Genomic DNA, 22691 nt, shown 5'->3' on the forward strand with positions numbered 1-22691 from the left:
GTGACAGTAAAGATATTTATAATGCTACAGAAGATTTCTATTTTAAATGATCATCCTTTCAACTTTCTATTCATCTTTTAAAAAACTATTGAGCGGCACAATTGTTTTCAAGATGGATAATAATAAGCAATATCTTTTGAGCAGCAATTCTAAAAGATCGTGTCACACCGAAGACTGGAGCAATTACGCTAAGAATTTTTTAATTATACATTTTTATACAATTATACATTTTGCAATATATTAAAATAGAAAATGGCTATTTTTAACCATTTTCACTGTTAATGTGATTACATTACGTTTGTATTTTGATCAAATAATAATGTTTCTTTTTTATATATATATATATGTATATATACACACATATATATATATATATATATATATATATATATATATATATATATATATATATATAAAACAATGTGAATGCAAACCAAATTGGCCTTTTTTTACTTTTGGCTTCTTTAAACACGACTAAAATGTAAAAACAGCCGATTTTCATTCCTCCTGAAATTCAGCGAGCCCTTTGATGTCAACCACAGGAGGATCTTCACCAAATATATAATAATGAGTGTTATGAGGATGAGCTCCTTATCACAGTAATTCACAGAGGGAGTGGGGGGTCACTCTCTCATTTAAAGCTCTTTCTTCTCTTCTTTAGATTGATAGCGGATTCCTCTGAAGTCCAGCCCAGCCTTGAAGTGCAGGCTGGCTTAGTCCCGAACACAAAGGGTGTGGTGTGGTAGAGGCATGTCTGGCCTCTTTTGAAAGGGTATCACTTAGTCCCCTCAGCAATGGATCATGTGAGGCTTACACAGGCCTGCAGAGGACATTACACTCTCAGACTGATGCATGGCATTAAGGGAAAGCTTTGGGGGTGGAGGTCTTATTCTACCTGTTTAGAAGAGCGCTGGAATGCAGAGGCAAGGAAAACATGGCATTTATGTGCGTCTGTACACCTAGTTAACTATATTTTGGGGATACATGTTTAAAATTTGTACCAAGAATGAGCTGAATCTGGCAAAATCCAGCTATTTTGGGCAATATCTTCATATGTAAAAACTGTATGAAAATATAGTTAAAACAGGGGGAAATGCTTCTTGTATTGTAATTGTGAGTTAGTTAATTAGTAAAAAATATTATTTTTTTGTTGGGGTAAGTTTACATATTTATAACTAGCTTTAACAACAGCAGAAATCTGTACAATGTCTCCATTTAGAAAGCTATGTAAACGTGTATGATATCCAAAAAGAATTTGTTTTCACTTATGACTACATGATCATTGGCATATCAGACAAATATATATAATTAAAAATTAAATATAATATTCGTATAGAAAATTATTTACAAATATAATATTGATTCAAGTTGCTAAAGAACTGCACGTTTTTCTGAAATAAATTGTGATTTATATATATATATATATATATATATATATATATATATATATATATATATATATATATATATATATATATATATAAATGTAGACAGGTTTCATGTGATTTGCCCTTAATACAGCAACATTTACATCAATATTATTGTAATAATGATGTCTTAGTGGCGTAAACTGACTCTAAAGGTCTTCTAGTAAACTCACTACACATTCAGATTTTTTTATGCTGTATAAACTGTCACAGTGTATTCTGACACAAGCCACAAATAAGCACTAAGACAAAAAAAATGTGGCAAAGTAACCCCGTGATCCTAAGATGTTTGAGATTGCTAAGCTGTTTTAAGTGGTTTTAATGCATTGCTATGAGTTATTACTGCATGCACAATATCAAACAATATCATGACATTTGGTTCTTAGATATGTTAGATTTTAATCATGCACAAGTTGTATACCTGTTCTCACAAACATGCTGATTTGGGGCTTAACAAGATGCTAATTGATGAACTGGGGTTGTGTGGATTATTGCAATACTTTTATCAGCTGTTTGGACTCTTACTGTGACGGCACCCATCCACCCATTGAGCAAGTGATGTAACGCTAAATTTCTCCAAATCTGTTTCCTCGAAGACTCATCTTGGTATGAGGGTAAACTGTCAGCAAATTTTAGCTGAACTATTTCTTTAATGCATTAACTATTTCTTTAATGCATTAACTAACTGCCAAATAACCCCTTATTATGAAGTGTCACCGAAAAATTAACAGGCTTTGGCTATCATGCATTACTCAGTACATCATGCTCCTATCACAAAATATGGCAAATGATGACAAAATATAAGACAGAGTGAACAATTTCTCTCACAAAATAAGCTGTTGCTCTCCAGCTGAATGCTGGAGAGCTCAGCATGAGGGTGTGAAAATACCTTGAAACTGCATTACACTGCCATTTTTTCATCACTGATACGCGCAATATTTCCCAGTAGCTATATATCAGTCCCATCACACACTAATATTCCCAACACAGTGGCTGAAACCTCCCTAAATCATTTTGCATGTCAAGTGCTGACAGCTCAGAGAGCTTATACGGGTCTGGCTCTATATAAATGCATCCATATGGAGGCTGCTGGACCGATCTCATGCCATTATCAGCCCATACATTACCTCTTTTATGGGCTCAGTAAGGAGTCTGATGAAACCATACCAGAGGCATGCCAGTGGATGAGCATTATCCTCAGATATCAAATGTATGCTTCGTGTTTTTTGCAGAGCTGCGAGGAGCCCGATGTTCCCAGCCGCGTGTTGCGGCCTTAAATATTTAACTTCCTCCAGAGATCTCGCACTGATATGAGATATTAGCCTCCTAATTCCTGCTGACTGGTACAAGCAGATGTTGAACGTCAGCTTGAATGAAGACAGAATAAGTGTCTGAACTATCATGTTCTCCGGGTCAGACGGGGTTGGTTTTCATATCTTCGTTTGGCGATAAAGCCGGGTTACGAGGCTGGACGCGTTGCCCAGGATCCAGACGCAACATTTACTGTATTATGGGTTTCACAGTGATGAACAGACCGTAGGATGACTGAAACATCACTACTGTAAGTTATGGGTCTGTTTTGATAGAGCCGACTGGGCAGTAATAGTATCATGTTCATGCATCAAATGCAAGATAAAACGGTCAAGTCAGGTCTTTCCAATGAGGTCATGGAAGCGTACACAGATCTGATTCTTTAGAAAGTCTATCAATAGTTTTATCAATAATTTTTCAACTGATTGATGCAAATTAATTAACATTTATCTGAGTGTCTTCTTAACCGCTGATATATAGTACCAAAGGCTGGACTCACTCGAATGGATGTATGGTATTATATCTAATAGCGTACGCTTATAAGATTCAGATTGTATGAACTTCATTATTAAACAATTTTAAATAATTTTATAAAGAATTGTGTTTGTTTACATAAAATATTACATTACAGAATATATATATATATATATATATATATATATATATATATATATATATATATATATATATATATATATATATTTGTGTGTGTATTTACATATATTTACATATCTAACATATATAAGTTTGAAACATTTTAAAAAACAGAAAATAGTTGTGTCCAAGCATTACATTTGATTGATCAACTTTCTATAAACGCATACACTCAGGTTTAATTCAGGTTATCTCAAAGTCTTGACCTAGGATATGCTTTTCCTGTTCTTGTGTCCCTAACAGGTAAAAGCATCTGTTGGCTAATGGCAACGGTGTTTCACACGTCCCAGAGTGCAACACTATCCTCCAGTTACTCATCAGTTTGGTCTCGATCTGTGAGTCGCTGAGTGACTGCACTTCCCCAGGCCGAGTCTTATCAGTAACACGACTCCTCACACTCCGTTTATCTTTACAAACCCACGCTTAGTGCCTGATCTCTGAACTATTTGGAAATTAAAAAGCACGAAGCCACACAAACAATAACATTTTTCACACCCTTCCAGCACCGCATAGATAAATGCACTGATTTTAAAGAACCGATGCATGATTTGCAAGCGCCTCACCTTACATAAAGTCCTTTTCCTGGGATTCTTGGGCAAGGATTAGGTGTCAGATGTCAGAAGAAAGTGATATTTCCTCTTCCTGCTCTGGGAAAACAGGATTAGATTAGATTAGATCAGATTATCAGATTGGATTAGAATCTTAGTCAAACCTCTTGCACTGAAGTCTCAACAGTCCGTGTTATGATCAAGCTCTAGTTTAGCTTGCTGAGTTTAAACCTCTGACTATGTTTTTTTTTCCTCACAGGAGGAGGACTAGAAGAACATTAGGACCCTTTGGGACCCCCACTGAGAGGCATGCTGGTCAATCCCTGCCCCAGGGCATCCTCACCTCGCATACAGGAGCCTGGCACCTGGGAGATGGGAAAGGTGAAGGGTGAGGACCCCCAGGGGCCCCGCAGTCAGTCTGGACCTTCAGCAATGGGGCAACACCTTCAGCATGCAAGTCCATCTGAGGGGAAAATATTCGAGATTAAATGTAAAGGTCAAGAAAATAGGCTACGCTTAAATTCTGACCACTTATGCCGCGTTTTAAATGCAAGAATAAAAAGAGATCAAACGATAACAGAAATGATCAAATGCGCCGATTATAAAATATTTGCAAAAATAGAAAAAGAAGATGATTAAGAGTTGTTAAGAGTTAATTGCATGCACTTAGACATTATTTGTTTGTTAGTTTGTTTCTGAACGAAAGCCAAAAATGCCCTAAACTGTTACACAACTGGGGTAAGTTGTCACAGTGGAATCTGTTATTCAAAAAGTCATTCTAATAAAATACAAATAATAAATAAATACATTTACGAACCAGTATTATAATACATTGCTTCAATTTGTTTTAAACACGCGACAGCTAGCTCTACAACGACAAAGCCTCTCGGCAGTAACTATAGTATATATAGTAACTTGTAACTTGCTAGACGCAGCTAGCCTGTAAAAAAATATGACTCGCCTGCTTGAATTTTAGAACAGAATCACCATAATCTGCGCCTTTAAGTGATGTTGACAGGAAGTTATAGAAGCTGGTGTAAGTAAACCAAGCCTACCTGTACGAACGTGTTGTAACCCTAACCTTCTTCATATCACATTAGCGTTAGCATATTATTTAGCATCGGCTCACATGAGGTATCGATGCTTAGCGACGTCGGTATCAATCTGTAACACGCGAAGACGGTGCAGTTTGCACAATAATTCATGCAAATGGACAGAAACCAGTGATTATGAGGATTAATAAACACGGAGGTACAGTTATTTTCTGCTACTCCGCCTGCAATTGCTTGTTCATTTATGGAAAAAAATGCCTCGAAAGCACAAAGGTTAATTAGGCAAAAAAAAAAAAAAAAAGTTAAATAAATAAAGTCAACATTAAACACACACACACAAAAAGATATCACATGGAAAAACTTTGAATCAAATAAAACCATAGACCCTAACACACATAACATGAAAATAAATTGCTTAAATGTTGATTAATAATCTTAAGAATTGCTTACACTTTGCCTCAGCCAAAGTAATCTTTAACCCATATTCTTTTCATTTAGAACCAAAGGTGCTTGTAGTCTGAACTAAGATTGTTCAAAGTATTTTCTTTTACCACATTCTTATTTATCGCCGACCCCTATAATGTTTTACACTTAACAAGGCTAATTGCTTGTCATTTGGTCTCATTTGTGTCCGCTGCAATTGCATTTTCTTCTCACCGCAGATATATTGTCACTATGAGAATCTATCCTGCAATTGTGGAACAACAATGTCCTTTGTTAAAATAAAGGCACACAGAGGGAAATGCGCTTTGAGTGCTTTCATTTGTTCTGTGTTTTCACTAGAGAGCAGCAGGGTGTCTCTGGTGATGCCAGATCCGTTTGCGTTCCAGCACCGTGGACACGAATCTCCTGTCAGTTCTGCTTTACCCCAGACAACAGAGCCAATTCAGTTGTATTGCAGTAAGGCCTATGTGTTTATTTTCATTTTCTTTCTTTGATATGGGACCTGGAGTACAATGACTTTAAAATAACACCGTGAACTGAAACCAAAAAGCCAGAGAAAACACATAGTTTGTGCAACAAAGGGGTTTTACAGTCTGATATTGAAACCTTTGTAAATAAAAAACCGATTTGAAGTGCTTTAAAGAAACCATAAATGTCAATTAGAAGAACTTATAGATAAGTTATAATATTGTAATATTCTTATTATGTTATAATAAGAACTTTTTAGTCTCTAATGAACCATGTAACAACTCGAGAACCTTTAGATTTTAGGTTTTAAAGAGTGAGGATGATGAGAACCTCATAGCATCCCTTTTCTGACAAGGTTCCCTCAAAATTATGAACAAACGTTGTTCCAGTATAGCCTTAATAGAAAGCTGCATTGCTCATGAAATGCTTTTATGAAATGTTCTTTTAACTGTTAACATTAAAAATACAAGGGAAGATGCACTGTACAATTAAAAGCGGCTTTATATGAAAAATGATTAAATGGAACTTTCCCTTAATGTTTCCTTTAACATCCATAACCAAGGAGAACATTCAAAATATGAGAAGAACGTGAGAAATAATGTTTTCATAACTTAACAGCAATATCGAGCAAAAAGCCTTGGAACTGTATTTTTGCTAGCTGGGATTTTTGAATACACAATTAAATAAGCCGAGTGTGAATAAAAGCTCCCAGACAAACAGCCGAACTTTTGAACTCTCCAGATATGAAGCTGTGATGACACTAAATCGGCTGCATGCAAAGCGACAAGCGGAAAATGTCTCAGTCTCACCTACTGTTTTCACGCAGGTCGGACTGGACATGAGTTAATGGCGGAAGGGACAGTCGGACCTCTGGATAAACCTGGCTATTTACGCCGTCACCCGTTTGAGTCCGTGCCATTCAGTGCCAGAGGTTGCGCGGTAAATAAACAGCCCGAAAGGCTTCCCTGAGATAATGAGGACAGTGAAGAGTTAAATGTGTCTGGCTTTTTGCAGAAAGCAATTAGGAGAGGACGCAGCGGGGGCACGGATTAATTCAAACGCTCGATTAAACCTGAAATTCTTTTGATAAATAATTGTCAACTCAATATGTTTGCGGGAGTTGAGCTGTTATGGGAAAAAGATGGGCGCTGCTTAAATTACCTTGAAATGTAGGGTTCCATAAAAAATAAAAAAAACACACAACACGTTTTCACTCCAGATTTCGAGTGTAATCTGATCTTTCGATGCTGCTGTTCAAAACTAAACTGTACTTTGGTGCAAAAGCTAATTAAAAGTTGTCCGTGAACTGCCTGTTTGATTGCAGCCGTCCACAAACCAACTATATATAATTGCGAGCGACTGTAAACAGACTACATAAACAAGCGAACATGTCTTAATTGCTGTTACAGTTTTGTGCATCTCTGCGGCCACCCGCTGATCGCGTGGGAACACACCGAGATGCACTAGGTGTTCGTGTTTGTTGTGCCATTGAGCAGATAATAGGGTAACATCACAAACGGCAAATAAACAGAAATTTCAGATATACGCATGTTTATTTACAAATCAAAAACATTGCATTTAAATAAAATATATCGACATTTGTTCTACAAAAAAACCCGAAGGCACTTGTTACGGTGGCCTGGGAAATAGACGAGCGTGGACTTGTGAAGCGTCGCGGTTTGGTGCAAGGTTACCATTTATTCACAGCAGAATAAATGCAGATGATGCTTGCTGGTGCATCCTAAAAAAAAAACACCTGGAAAAGGAACCGTGCGACTTGTATAGAAATGAAGCCTAATGTAAGAACATACTGTCCATGTACTCACAGAGCACATTAGAGGTGCACAAACTCTAAACTTCTGTCCCGTCCCGGCTGTATATGAGGTTGTTGACACTGAAATGGTTGGAGAGCGAGTTGATCAAGCCGCTGTTGTTGTGGGACGCCGAGTAGTAGTTCAGTCTGTTGGTGTTCAGATGGCCTGGTTCTGACGGAGGGGCGATTTCGTGTCCAGACGCGCCGTGCGTAAAATCCGCAAAGTGTCCGGAACTGACGTCTCTGCTTCTGATGCCGTTGCCGTTTCCAGCCATTAACGAGTTCATGTTACCGATAAAGTTGTTAAAGCACGGGCTGTGCTCCGCGGAGGGCGAGGGGGACGATTTGGGATCGCTTGAGCTCGGGGAGTTCTGGAGGCTCGGCGGGGACGCGCTCATCAGACTCGCCGTGTCCGCCAGTTTGAGCGCGTCCTCGGACTTCACCGACAGGCTGCCGGCGTTTCCGTCGGCTCTTCTCTTCCTCTTCCTTCTGAAGTTGCCGTTATCGAACATTTTCTCGCAGTTGGGGTCCAAAGTCCAGTAATTCCCTTTCCCTTTATGAAAAGAAACGGGGAAAGCAAGTTAGCGCGCGCGCTACGATCTAGCGCGTAAATTCAAAATTATTTTTTGAATAAAGAGCATTCGAACTTACCGGGGTCGTCCTCATCCCGCGCGACTTTCTTGAAGCAATCGTTCAAGGACAGGTTGTGCCGTATGGAGTTCTGCCACCCGGCTTTGCTTTTCTTATAAAAAGGAAAGTTATCCGCCACATACTGATAAATCTGACTGAGCGTCAGTTTCTTATCCTGCGCGTTCTGGATGGCCATAGCAATCAGCGCTGAATAGGAGTAAGGCGGCCGGACCATCTTGAAAAGTTCTTGCTGGCTTGAGATGGACAGCCAACCAAGATCCGCGCTTCCGAAGCCGGTGGGAGGAGGAAGAAACTGTCGCTGGTTCGACCCAAATCCCGACTGAATGTAAGAGCCTCCGTTCGAACCCGAGAGGTACGGAGACGAGGTGATACCCGGGCTGTTCATCCACAGGTACGGGTTGGCTGTGGCCGAGGTGTACTCGCCGAGTCCGTAGCCGGAAGGATGCGCGGGCGGCCTCTGCGCGTGGTGGTGGTGGTGATGGTGAAGGTTCTGTTGGTACATGGTGAAGTTGGTGTCGCAGTACACGGTCATGTCCAGGATGTCCTGCGCGTTGTGGTGCTGGAGGGGACTGGTCTGCTGGCTCGACGGCTGCTGCCCGAACGCGTTCATAATCCGCTCTCCCTCCAGAAACATGTGTTTCACCGTTCAGACCCGCCGGGTGTGCTCGTCTCTGAGGGTTTACTCGAGAGTGCCCGAGTGCGCGTCAGGGGAGGGGTATTTAACCTGTCCAGGGCGCACGGAGTGAATGAACCGCTGGCTGGCAACCCCTCCCACCGTCACACTTCTCCTCAATTAACTTCATCCAGTATGCAAGAGATCTTTCACGTGATAAGCGTTTAGGTTCGAGCTGAACCAAAGGAGCGTTTAACTAAAGATGGACACCGGGATACTTATTCGTTAAAGAAAGAAAGAACAGGTTACGGATGGTCACATTTTTTTTCACGTGTGTTCGTTTTGAAATGTTTCTGTCTAGCAGATACAAACCTTAAAGTCTCGAGTGCAAAGCGTAAAATAAATAAATAAATAAAATAAAACCTATTGAACCTCTTCAACGCGGGGCATGTTGTCACAATGCAATGGGTAAGTTGTTTACGTTAGAAACTGCCACTGGAATAACAGTTTATATATATATATATATATATATATATATATATATATATATATATATATATATATATATATATATATATATATATAAGGCTTCAAAGATGTAAAACTTAGCCAAGTATAAATTGCTTTCAACAAATGGTACAATAAAATCTATTTATTTTAAAACAAAGCATCAGACTTTTTTTTTCTTTCTTGGAAGTAAAACCTGCCTGACATTCAGCATGCTATATAACAGTGTAATTAATCGTTTAATAGTTTATCCAGCAACTTAACAAAACTTCGGAATTTTTTAATCAGGTATTCTGATTTAAAGCAGTGATTGGAACCAGCATGTTAAGCAATCTCTAGAGAAAACCACCATTTGACTGAAAACCTCAACTGATGACACATCCTCTTCTCCATTTGGCCTGCGTGTTCTGTGAGAATAAAATGTTTAAGTGTTTTCTGGGTTAAAATTACGGTGTTTGTCAATGAAATGAGACGTTCGGTTTGGACAGAAGGTAATAATGTATTATCATCACTTAACATGAGATTAGTCTAATTGGACGAAACTCCCCAACCCCCCTCCTCTTTAAATGTACAGTGCAGTTATATCTCGCGGAGTTTCGCTTGAATTTAAAGATGGATGCGACAGAAGAATCATAATGAACAGAAGTGGGCAGTTTGGGGAAATGCGTTCAGTTATTCAGTTATAGTACAGGAATACAGGTCGTACATCCTGTAGGTTTCTGATTTATACACTTTGCTTATTTATAATTATTTATTTAATTATAAAAATAAATAAAAAAGACAGCGCCTGTAATAAACAAACAAATAAATAAATATTATTAAAAATTATATTACTATATTATATATACTACTATATAGCATATAAATTATGTACTGGTACGGTCTACTCTGGAAATAGTATTTGTCTCACTAGTTATTGTAGTATTAAATATAATCTGGGGAACATAATTATATATTTCAGGAATAATTCATTATTTTTATACATTATGTTTTGGTTTTTTTTTTTGTTGTTTTTTTAACTTATTTTTTTCAATATTAAACAAACATTTAACCATATAACCTATAAAAATGTGAGGATAAAAAAAGTTCTTTTGAGCTCCATCATGTGCTTGTCATTCATGTTGTGATAAAGCTGATGAAAGTCTTTTAAGGACCTGGGGGAAATACATAGAGATGCTTCTCTATCGCCACCTTCTGGTGCACAAGAATATTTTAACTCTGAAGAGATGGCAGTAACATATAAAATACATGCGATGCAGAAAATGACAGAACAATTCAGAACACAGACATGTAATGGCAAGTAAACCCTAAAACGCCCTTTGTTGTCTTTTTCACTTTTTAATCCTTCCAGTTTAAAATATGAGCTGTTTTTTTTTTCTTTTTGACATGAAATGTTAAGTATTTAAAAGAGATGGATTTATATTTTAAGTAGAAATGAGATATTACAGTCCTATAAAAATAAGGTATAGCCAAAACATATTTACTTCATTTACATAAATCATGATGCAATTTCAATAATAATGGTAAATAAAAATGAAATAAAAAAAACAAAAATAAGTAAAAAAAAGTATATTTTGTAGATTTCATTCAAGATAAACAACATATAAAAAAATTATGCAAAAAAAAAAAAAAGCAACACTTTTTTTTTAAATGTATTAAAATGATTTTTTTTATTTGCGCCCCTTGATAGCAACATGAAAGGGCATTCTGGTACTGAGGCTGCCAAAGCAAGAAGCTCTGGCATTGGGAAATTTTGGCGAGCTCTTGTATTGACAGCCATGAGGAACTAGTGGTCTTTTGGAGAACTTCTGGTACTCAGAAAACATCACATGGACAGCCGTGAGATGCAGCCATTACTTCTGGGATCCAAGGCGTACATCACATGGAGCATAACATCTGGGACAGCCGTGAGAAGAATATATGAGATCTGACCTTGTTGTCTCAGACAAGCTTTTGAGTGCATGCCTTCATGACAAGAAGCTTTAAAACCAGGTAGCCACTACAGTAAGTTCTGCTACCAGGGCAGCAAGACTGGGACACCTGGAGTACCATAGCAGGAACCTCTGGGACATCAAAGATTTGTCTTGAGAGAGAGGTTTTGAGAGAAGATGGCCTTGAGGCCCAAATACTGCTGCTTCAGGTCATGGTGCAAGACGCAAAGCTGACAGGAGACCCTAGAAATGTCTGGGGTTGGAGCTCCATTCTCCACGACTTATATGGAGATCTGAAACAAAAAAACTAAATTTGAAACATTGTAATGTAATGTAATTTTTTTCCCATTCAAAATTAATAGAAAAAGCAAGTATGTAAAAACTTAGGCTTGATACCTGAAGCCAGTCGTGGTAAAGGATATTCCCAGAAGGAGTCACCGCTTGATGGAGGAGGCTCAAACGGCAGCAATCTGTGCAGAAACATGGGACAAACATCAGATCATGAACTTTACATTTGAGCTATTTAGTTATAAGATCTAACCTTAAAGAACATTTATATGATGTTAGGAATCAGATTTTGCTTTTTTGTGAACTCACCTATTAACAATGAAGGCTCTGAGAAAAACTATATACATATGTACACATCCCAAGCGAGCAGTACCGCCAGACGCAAGTACTGCTGCTTCAGGTCATGCCGCAAGACGCAAGCATGGCCTGCCGCCCCGCAAGACGCAAAGGCTTCACGGAGGGATGGAAAGCCTCTCTGCCAGCCCGCAAGACGCAAAGCTGACAGGAGACTCTGGAAACGTCTGGGGTTATATGGAGATCTGAAACAAAACAGAAAACAACAACACCGGATAAATGGAAATGTACATACATTACATAGATAAAAAAAAAACAACAGAAGCAAATGTTTAAAACCGGCTGATCTTACGCCGTACCTTAAACCAGTCGTGATGAAGGATCTTCCCCAGACTGAGCCGCCGCTGTGGTTTCTGCTGCAGGAGGCTGCAGATCAAACGGCAGCAGTCTGTGCAGAAACACAGGACAGATATCTGATTATGACCTGAATCATTTACATTCATCTGAGAGATCTGATCTGTAAGAATATTTGTATGACAACCGTATTCAGACTTCTTTTCTTGTGATGAAGACCTCACCTTTTCGATAGCGCAGGCTCAGACCAAAGGTTTAGTTCGGTCTTCTGCAGGTCCTCCTCAGTTGGAAAACGGCCGCACAGCATCGTGAACAAGGTGACCCCGAGAGACCACGACATTGCAGACTTCGCATGGTACTTGCCCTTGATCCTGTACTCAGGAGGGTAGTACTCCATGGTGCCTGGAGGACAAGGGATTCCATCTCATATGCAAGTTTGCATCACCTAAGCATTCTGTGAGCTTTGAGCTTTGCTACATACCGTACAATGTCGTGTAGGTAGACTTTCTCAGGAGGTCCCCACACCCAAAGTCAATCAACTTGACCTGCAGGGTGTCCTTGCTCACGATGAAGTTTTCCAACTTAATGTCGCCGTGAAATACACCGCGGCGACAACACGTGCGAGCTGCCTGCGTTGCCTGCCGCATGATGTGCCGAACTAAACCTTCTTCTAGCCTGCCTCCGTGGCCCTCCAAGAAACTAACCAAGTTCTCGGAGGGCGACGGACACTCGAGGACCATGACGTAGCTGTCACGTTGTTCCTGCCAGTCCAGCAGCTGAATAATCCCTGGCGCGCTGGGTCCCTTGTTGGCCAGGAGTGTGAGGGCGATCTCCAAAGGCAAGGGGTTGGGATGGTCAGGCTAGAGGACGGACAGTTTTAAAATGGTTTGTTTAGTGAAAAACCATTTGTAGTCTGCGATTAACTGAAAACAGTGACTGAGATGAGTGCACATGACTTACAATAGTTAGATATTCCATGTCGTGGGTCTTCATGACGCGTCTTTCACTGCCACCTGATCAACAAAACAAAAGAAGAACGATTCACGTGTGTCGAGGTCATATTGTTCCACTCATTAAACTTGAAGACTCTGGACACAATAGTGAAAGGATGAGAAAATAACCTAATGTGATCTTACCTTAAGGCCATCCTCCACGCGGCTAGCTTCATGAACGACGCCATACCCACAACCCCAGGCGATCACCAAGCTCGTAGTGGCACATAATGTTATCTATTAAGAGAGAAATGATTTCATTGTTTTCACGGTGACATTAAACAGTGGTGAGGTGCATATCATCCAAAGGGACTGTATTTATTTAGTGCTTAATAACACAATTAATGGATACTCAAAACAGTTTTCCCTCCACATCTTATATTTTACCATTAGTGCTGCTGGCTGGCGATGGAGGCTCAATAAGCTGCACCTGAGTTTGACCCGGGCGGATCAATCTGAGGCGATTTCTGGCAGCTTTGAGGAAAGAGGGCAGCCTCCAGAACCTCTTCTTCCTCTTTTTCTCCTCCTCCTCCTCCTCACTCCATGCCTCCCTACTCTTCTCCTCCTCCTCCTCCCTCCTATGGGCGAGTCCTCACCGGCATCGACAGGCGGCTCATCGCGAGGATGAGGATGGTGTTGCTCCGCCCTGTCGGTTACGGGTGTAGGGGTGTACTGAGATGGTGGTTGTACACCGCCGCCATCATTCACCGGCGTTACCCGAGAAATTCGCTGTCCCATGACTCCGTACAAAACTCGCGTTTTCGACCACTACTACAAACCCACAAAATGTTCCACAGAATTCCATGGCTTTATATACCGCGCGCGCTAAAGTTCTAAACTTTGACGCTGCGCTCTATGGCGTCATAATGATTGAGACTGCGCCGTCTCGACGATAAAGTTCTCCTGTCAGGATGATATTTGCAAATAAAAAAGTTCATTACTTGAACAAACTTATAGGCTATATCAGTATTTGAAACCCGAAAGGTTAATATCGCTGTAATTTGTGTGTGTGCGTGTAAAACTCAAATATTCAAAAATAAAAATTTAACCTATTATTTAGCCCATGTTTCTGTCTATCTATCTATCTATCTATCTATCTATCTATCTATCTATCTATCTATCTATCTATCTATCTATCTATCTATCTATCGTGATAGATATACAAATGAAATTTAATATTATATAAAATTATATAATTATATGTCTAAATATTTCATGCATATATAAATGCAGTTATATAGTTGTAATAATTATAATCTGGAAATAGCATTTGTCTGACAAAAATATAAAACAGGGCAGTTGTAAATAAAATACAGGGAATATAATTTTATATTGCTTAAAAAGTAATAAGGAAACATAAAAATATGATTTTTGATACATTATGTTTTTTTTTTTTTGAAATTCAAATTCAAAACTTAATTTTTCTGCTTGTGTGCATACAAACATTTAACTATATAACCTCAATTATAAAAATGTGATGATTTAAATACGAATCTTTTAAGCTCCATCATGTGCTTGTCATTCATGTCCTAATAGAAGCTGATGAAAGTTTTTAATAAACATTTGATGCAAATGTCACTAGTGATTTTGAATAAAACAAGACCTTCTGTATGCACCAGAATATTTTTACTCTGAAAAGATTTTTACTGTAATATAAAATACAAACGATGCATTGAAATGACAGAACAATTCAGAACACAGACATGTAATGGCAAATAAAAAAAAAAACGCCCTTTGTATGTCTTTATATATATATATTATATATCTTTTTTTATTATAATATGTTTATTATATTTATATTCTTTTTGATATAATTTCGTTTGTAAAACATAACAGATGATGGTTTTATATTTTAAGTAGTCTCTGAAGAATCTTATACTACTATAAAATCTCCTCTCGTGGTGAGTCAAGAAACATATGCACTATCATTTACATAAACTTCATAAAGCTTTTTCACTTTACTGGTAAATAAAACTGACTTAAAAAAACCCAAAAATGCATAAAAAAGTATTTTGAGGAGAAAATGCCATCCTAGGGCAAAGTACTGAGATTTTGAGATTTTACTGAAAAAAAAGTGAAGCAACACTTTTTTAAAATGTATAAAATGATTTTTTTATTTATTTGCCCCTTGATAGCAACATGAAAGGGCATTCTGGTACTGAGGCTGCCAAAGCAAGAAGCTCTGGCATTGGGAAATTTTGGCGAGTTCTTGTATTGGCAGCCATGAGGAACTAGTGGTCTTTTGGAGAACTTCTGGTACTCAGAAAACATCACATGGACAGCCGTGAGATGCAGCCATTACTTCTGGGATCCAAGGCGTACATCACATGGAGCATAACATCTGGGACAGCCGTGAGAAGAATATCTGAGATCTGACCTTGTTGTCTCAGACAAGCTTTTGAGTGCATGCCTTCATGACAAGAAGCTTTAAAACCAGGTAGCCACTACAGTAAGTTCTGCTACCAGGGCAGCAAGACAGGGACACCTGGAGTACCATAGCAGGAACCTCTGGGACATCAAAGATTTGTCTTGAGAGAGAGGTTTTGAGAGAAGATGGCCTTGAGGCCCAAATACTGCTGCTTCAGGTCATGGTGCAAGACGCAAAGCTGACAGGAGACCCTAGAAATGTCTGGGGTTGGAGCTCCATTCTCCACGACTTATATGGAGATCTGAAACAAAAAAACTAAATTTGAAACATTGTAATGTAATGTAATTTTTTTCCCATTCAAAATTAATAGAAAAAGCAAGTATGTAAAAACTTAGGCTTGATACCTGAAGCCAGTCGTGGTAAAGGATATTCCCCAGAAGGAGTCACCGCTTGATGGAGGAGGCTCAAACGGCAGCAATCTGTGCAGAAACATGGGACAAACATCAGATCATGAACTTTACATTTGAGCTATTTAGTTATAAGATCTAACCTTAAAGAACATTTATATGATGTTAGGAATCTGATTTTGCTTTTTTGTGAACTCACCTATTAACAATGAAGGCTCTGAGAAAAAACTATATACATATGTACACATCCCCAAGCGAGCAGTACCGCCAGACGCAAGTACTGCTGCTTCAGGTCATGCCGCAAGACGCAAGCATGGCCTGCCGGCCCCGCAAGACGCAAAGGCTTCACGGAGGGATGGAAAGCCTCTCTGCCAGCCCGCAAGACGCAAAGCTGACAGGAGACTCTGGAAACGTCTGGGGTTATATGGAGATCTGAAACAAAACAGAAAACAACAACACCGGATAAATGGAAATGTACATACATTACGCTTCATAGATAAAAAAAAAAACAACAGAAGCAAATGTTTAAAAACCGGCTGATCTTACGCTCGGTACCTTAAACCAGTCGTGATGAAGGATCTTCCCCAGACTGAGCCGCCGCTGTGGTTTCTGCTGCAGGAGGCTGCAGATCAAACGGCAGCAGTCTGTGCAGAAACACAGGACAGATATCTGATTATGACCTGAATCATTTACATTCATCTGAGAGATCTGATCTGTAAGAATATTTGTATGACAACCGTATTCAGACTTCTTTTCTTGTGATGAAGACCTCACCTTTCGATAGCGCAGGCTCAGACCAAAGGTTTAGTTCGGTCTTCTGCAGGTCCTCCTCAGTTGGAAAACGGCCGCACAGCATCGTGAACAAGGTGACCCCGAGAGACCACGACATTGCAGACTTCGCATGGTACTTGCCCTTGATCCTGTACTCAGGAGGGTAGTACTCCATGGTGCCTGGAGGACAAGGGATTCCATCTCATATGCAAGTTTGCATCACCTAAGCATTCTGTGAGCTTTGAGCTTTGCTACATACCGTACAATGTCGTGTAGGTAGACTTTCTCAGGAGGTCCCCACACCCAAAGTCAATCAACTTGACCTGCAGGGTGTCCTTGCTCACGATGAAGTTTTCCAACTTAATGTCGCCGTGAAATACACCTGGCGACAACACGTCTTGAGCTGCCTGCGTTGCCTGCCGCATGATGTGCCGAACTAAACCTTCTTCTAGCCTGCCTCCGTGGCCCTCCAAGAAACTAACCAAGTTCTCGGAGGGCGACGGACACTCGAGGACCATGACGTAGCTGTCACGTTGTTCCTGCCAGTCCAGCAGCTGAATAATCCCTGGCGCGCTGGGTCCCTTGTTGGCCAGGAGTGTGAGGGCGATCTCCAAAGGCAAGGGGTTGGGATGGTCAGGCTAGAGGACGGACAGTTTTAAAATGGTTTGTTTAGTGAAAAACCATTTGTAGTCTGCGATTAACTGAAAACAGTGACTGAGATGAGTGCACATGACTTACAATAGTTAGATATTCCATGTCGTGGGTCTTCATGACGTCTTTCACTGCCACCTGATCAACAAAACAAAAGAAGAACGATTCACGTGTGTCGAGGTCATATTGTTCCACTCATTAAACTTGAAGACTCTGGACACAATAGTGAAAGGATGAGAAAATAACCTAATGTGATCTTACCTTAAGGCCATCCTCCACGCGGCTAGCTTCATGAACGACGCCATACCCACCAACCCCCAGACGATCACCAAGCTCGTAGTGGCACATAATGTTATCTATTAAGAGAGAAATGATTTCATTGTTTTCACGGTGACATTAAACAGTGGTGAGGTGCATATCATCCAAAGGGACAGTATTTATTTAGTACTTAATAACACAATTAATGGATACTCAAATCAGATTTCCCTCCACATCTTATATTTTACCATTAGTGCTGCTGGCTGGCGATGGAGGCTCAATAAGCTGCACCTGAGTTTGACCCAGGCGGATCAATCTGAGGCGATTTCTGGCAGCTTTGAGGAAAGAGGGCAGCCTCCAGAACCTCTTCTTCCTCTTTTTCTCCTCCTCCTCCTCCTCACTCCATGCCTCCCTACTCTTCTCCTCCTCCTCCTCCCTCCTATGGGCGAGTCCCTCACCGGCATCGACAGGCGGCTCATCGCGAGGATGAGGATGGTGTTGCTCCGCCCTGTCGGTTACGGGTGTAGGGGGTGTACTGAGATGGTGGTTGTACACCTCGCCATCATTCACCGGCGTTACCCGAGAAATTCGCTGTCCCATGACTCCGTACAAAACTCGCGTTTTCGACCACTACTACAAACCCACAAAATGTTCCACAGAATTCCATGGCTTTATATACCGCGCGCGCTAAAGTTCTAAACTTTGACGCTGCGCTCTATGGCGTCATAATGATTGAGACTGCGCCGTCTCGACGATAAAGTTCTCCTGTCAGGATGATATTTGCAAATAAAAAAAGTTCATTACTTGAACAAACTTATAGGCTATATCAGTATTTGAAACCCAAAAGGTTATTATCGCTGTAATTTGTGTGTGTGCGTGTAAAGCTCAAATATTCAAAAATAAAAATTTAACCTATTATTTAGCCCATGTTTCTGTCTATCTATCTATCTATCTATCTATCTATCTATCTATCTATAGATATATCTAATCTATCTATCTATCTATAAATAATGTGGAAAAAATTAAATTTAATATTATATAAATTATATAATTATTCAATATCAAATATATACTGGTACGGTGCTACTCTGGAAATAGTATTTGTCTCACTAGTTATTGCTGTATTAAATATAAATCTGGGAATATAAATTATATTGCAGGAATATATATTTTTATTTTTTTCAATAGTAAACAAAGCAGCAGAAGGAAACATAAAAATATAACCTCAATTAGGGAAAAATGTGAGGATAAAAAACTTTTAAGCTCCATCATGTGCTATGAAATCATTACATGATTGTGATAAAGCTGATGAAAGTCTTTAAGGACCGTGGGGAAATACATAGAGAATGTTTTCTAAAAAGCACCTTCTATGTGCTAACAGAGCAATATTTTAACATTTGAAGAGATGGCAGTAGTGATATAAAATAAATGCGATGCAGATAATGACATAATAGTTTCAGAACACAGTTTGTAATGGTAATAAAATCACAAAAACGTTTGCATTGAAATGTTTTGTCATTGTTATTCACTAAAAAATTTTTAATCCTTCCAGTTTAAAATATGAGCTGTTTTTATCTTTTTTTGACATGAAATGTTAAGTATTTAAAAGAGATGGATTTATATTTTTATATTAGAAATGAGATATTTATAGTCCTATTAAAATAATTTATTGTAAAAAACATATGTTTGTTTCATTTACATAAATCATGATGCAATCTCACTAATAATGGTAAATCAAGAAAATGAAATATATTTTAATTTGAAAAAATAAGTAAAAAAAGTATATTTTGTAGATTTCATTCAAGATAAACAACATATGAGGAGAAAATGCCATCCTAGGGCAAAGTACTGAGATTTTGAGATCTTACTGAGACAAAAGTGAAGCAACACTTTTTTTTAAATGTATTAAAATGATTTTTTTTATTTGCGCCCCTTGATAGCAACATGAAAGGGCATTCTGGTACTGAGGCTGCCAAAGCAAGAAGGTCTGGCATTGGGAAATTTTGGCGAGCTCTTGTATTGGCAGCCATGAGGAACTAGTGGTCTTTTGGAGAACTTCTGGTACTCAGAAAACATCACATGGACAGCCGTGAGATGCAGCCATTACTTCTGGGATCCAAGGCGTACATCACATGGAGCATAACATCTGGGACAGCCGTGAGAAGAATATCTGAGATCTGACCTTGTTGTCTCAGACAAGCTTTTGAGTGCATGCCTTCATGACAAGAAGCTTTAAAACCAGGTTGCCACTACATTAAGTTCTGCTACCAGGGCAGCAAGACAGGGACACCTGGAGTACCATAGCAGGAACCTCTGGGACATCAAAGATTTGTCTTGAGAGAGAGGTTTTGAGAGAAGATGGCCTTGAGGCCCAAATACTGCTGCTTCAGGTCATGGTGCAAGACGCAAAGCTGACAGGAGACCCTAGAAATGTCTGGGGTTGGAGCTCCATTCTCCACGACTTATATGGAGATCTGAAACAAAAAAACTAAATTTGAAATATTGTAATGTAATGTAATTTTTTTCCCATTCAAAATTAATAGAAAAAGCAAGTATGTAAAAACTTAGGCTTGATACCTGAAGCCAGTCGTGGTAAAGGATATTCCCCAGAAGGAGTCACCGCTTGATGGAGGAGGCTCAAACGGCAGCAATCTGTGCAGAAACATGGGACAAACATCAGATCATGAACTTTACATTTGAGCTATTTAGTTATAAGATCTAACCTTAAAGAACATTTATATGATGTTAGGAATCTGACTTTGCTTTTTTGTGAACTCACCTATTAACAATGAAGGCTCTGAGAAAAAACTATATACATATGTACACATCCCCAAGCGAGCAGTACCGCCAGACGCAAGTACTGCTGCTTCAGGTCATGCCGCAAGCGCGCAAGCATGGCCCGCCGGCCCCGCAAGACGCAAAGGCTTCACGGAGGGATGGAAAGCCTCTCTGCCAGCCCGCAAGACGCAAAGCTGACAGGAGACTCTGGAAACGTCTGGGGTTATATGGAGATCTGAAACAAAACAGAAAACAACAACACCGGATAAATGGAAATGTACATACATTACGCTTCATAGATAAAAAAAAAAACAACAGAAGCAAATGTTTAAAAACCGGCTGATCTTACGCTCGGTACCTTAAACCAGTCGTGATGAAGGATCTTCCCCAGACTGAGCCGCCGCTGTGGTTTCTGCTGCAGGAGGCTGCAGATCAAACGGCAGCAGTCTGTGCAGAAACACAGGACAGATATCTGATTATGACCTGAATCATTTACATCTGCAGTTATTCATCTGAGAGATCTGATCTGTAAGAATATTTGTATGACAACCGTATTCTTTTCTTGTGATGAAGACCTCACCTTTCGATAGCGCAGGCTCAGACCAAAGGTTTAGTTCGGTCTTCTGCAGGTCCTCCTCAGTTGGAAAACGGCCGCACAGCATCGTGAACAAGGTGACCCCGAGAGACCACGACATTGCAGACTTCGCATGGTACTTGCCCTTGATCCTGTACTCAGGAGGGTAGTACTCCATGGTGCCTGGAGGACAAGGGATTCCATCTCATATGCAAGTTTGCATCACCTAAGCATTCTGTGAGCTTTGAGCTTTGCTACATACCGTACAATGTCGTGTAGGTAGACTTTCTCAGGAGGTCCCCACACCCAAAGTCAATCAACTTGACCTGCAGGGTGTCCTTGCTCACGATGAAGTTTTCCAACTTAATGTCGCCGTGAAATACACCGCGGCGACAACACGTGCGAGCTGCCTGCGTTGCCTGCCGCATGATGTGCCGAACTAAACCTTCTTCTAGCCTGCCTCCGTGGCCCTCCAAGAAACTAACCAAGTTCTCGGAGGGCGACGGACACTCGAGGACCATGACGTAGCTGTCACGTTGTTCCTGCCAGTCCAGCAGCTGAATAATCCCTGGCGCGCTGGGTCCCTTGTTGGCCAGGAGTGTGAGGCGATCTCCAAAGGCAAGGGGTTGGGATGGTCAGGCTAGAGGACGGACAGTTTTAAAATGGTTTGTTTAGTGAAAAACCATTTGTAGTCTGCGATTAACTGAAAACAGTGACTGAGATGAGTGCACATGACTTACAATAGTTAGATATTCCATGTCGTGGGTCTTCATGACGTCTTTCACTGCCACCTGATCAACAAAACAAAAGAAGAACGATTCACGTGTGTCGAGGTCATATTGTTCCACTCATTAAACTTGAAGACTCTGGACACAATAGTGAAAGGATGAGAAAATAACCTAATGTGATCTTACCTTAAGGCCATCCTCCACGCGGCTAGCTTCATGAACGACGCCATACCCACCAACCCCCAGACGATCACCAAGCTCGTAGTGGCACATAATGTTATCTATTAAGAGAGAAATGATTTCATTGTTTTCACGGTGACATTAAACAGTGGTGAGGTGCATATCATCCAAAGGGACTGTATTTATTTAGTGCTTAATAACACAATTAATGGATACTCAAATCAGTTTTCCCTCCACATCTTATATTTTACCATTAGTGCTGCTGGCTGGCGATGGAGGCTCAATAAGCTGCACCTGAGTTTGACCCAGGCGGATCAATCTGAGGCGATTTCTGGCAGCTTTGAGGAAAGAGGGCAGCCTCCAGAACCTCTTCTTCCTCTTTTTCTCCTCCTCCTCCTCCTCACTCCATGCCTCCCTACTCTTCTCCTCCTCCTCCTCCCTCCTATGGGCGAGTCCCTCACCGGCATCGACAGGCGGCTCATCGCGAGGATGAGGATGGTGTTGCTCCGCCCTGTCGGTTACGGGTGTAGGGGGTGTACTGAGATGGTGGTTGTACACCTCGCCATCATTCACCGGCGTTACCCGAGAAATTCGCTGTCCCATGACTCCGTACAAAACTCGCGTTTTCG

General features: G+C 40.1%; 2 protein-coding genes, 1 long non-coding RNA gene and 2 pseudogenes across 3 annotated transcripts; all 5 read right to left on the bottom strand.

Annotated features, from left to right (window-relative positions):
- Positions 1–7556: 7556 nt before the first annotated feature.
- Positions 7557–9018, bottom strand: foxi1 (forkhead box i1). Its single transcript, XM_043254311.1, has 2 exons — positions 8369–9018; positions 7557–8270 (listed from the first exon to the last, which is right to left on the bottom strand). The coding sequence occupies exons 1-2, from the start codon at positions 9000–9002 to the stop codon at positions 7756–7758; spliced, it is 1149 nt and encodes a 382-aa protein (XP_043110246.1). The 5' UTR covers positions 9003–9018; the 3' UTR covers positions 7557–7755.
- A 2856-nt stretch (positions 9019–11874) lies between these two features.
- Positions 11875–14048, bottom strand: LOC122355346 (annotated as a pseudogene).
- A 1747-nt stretch (positions 14049–15795) lies between these two features.
- LOC122355790 (serine/threonine-protein kinase pim-2-like) lies at positions 15796–18516 on the bottom strand. The gene is made up of 9 exons (XM_043254344.1): positions 18051–18516; positions 17806–17900; positions 17632–17682; positions 17153–17531; positions 16897–17073; positions 16678–16766; positions 16322–16554; positions 16120–16194; positions 15796–16016 (listed from the first exon to the last, which is right to left on the bottom strand). Exons 1-7 carry the CDS (start codon positions 18400–18402, stop codon positions 16543–16545), a joined length of 1155 nt encoding a protein of 384 aa, XP_043110279.1. The 5' UTR covers positions 18403–18516; the 3' UTR covers positions 15796–16016; positions 16120–16194; positions 16322–16542.
- A 1391-nt stretch (positions 18517–19907) lies between these two features.
- LOC122355793 lies at positions 19908–20680 on the bottom strand. The gene is made up of 3 exons (XR_006252243.1): positions 20582–20680; positions 20380–20454; positions 19908–20276 (listed from the first exon to the last, which is right to left on the bottom strand). It is a non-coding gene; the product is annotated as an uncharacterized LOC122355793 (long non-coding RNA).
- Positions 20681–20694: 14 nt separating this feature from the next.
- On the bottom strand, positions 20695–22650 carry LOC122355794 (annotated as a pseudogene).
- Between the last annotated feature and the right edge of the window lie 41 nt (positions 22651–22691).

Source organism: Puntigrus tetrazona, chromosome 12 (genome assembly GCF_018831695.1).
Source record: "Puntigrus tetrazona isolate hp1 chromosome 12, ASM1883169v1, whole genome shotgun sequence".
NCBI lineage: Eukaryota > Metazoa > Chordata > Actinopteri > Cypriniformes > Cyprinidae > Puntigrus > Puntigrus tetrazona.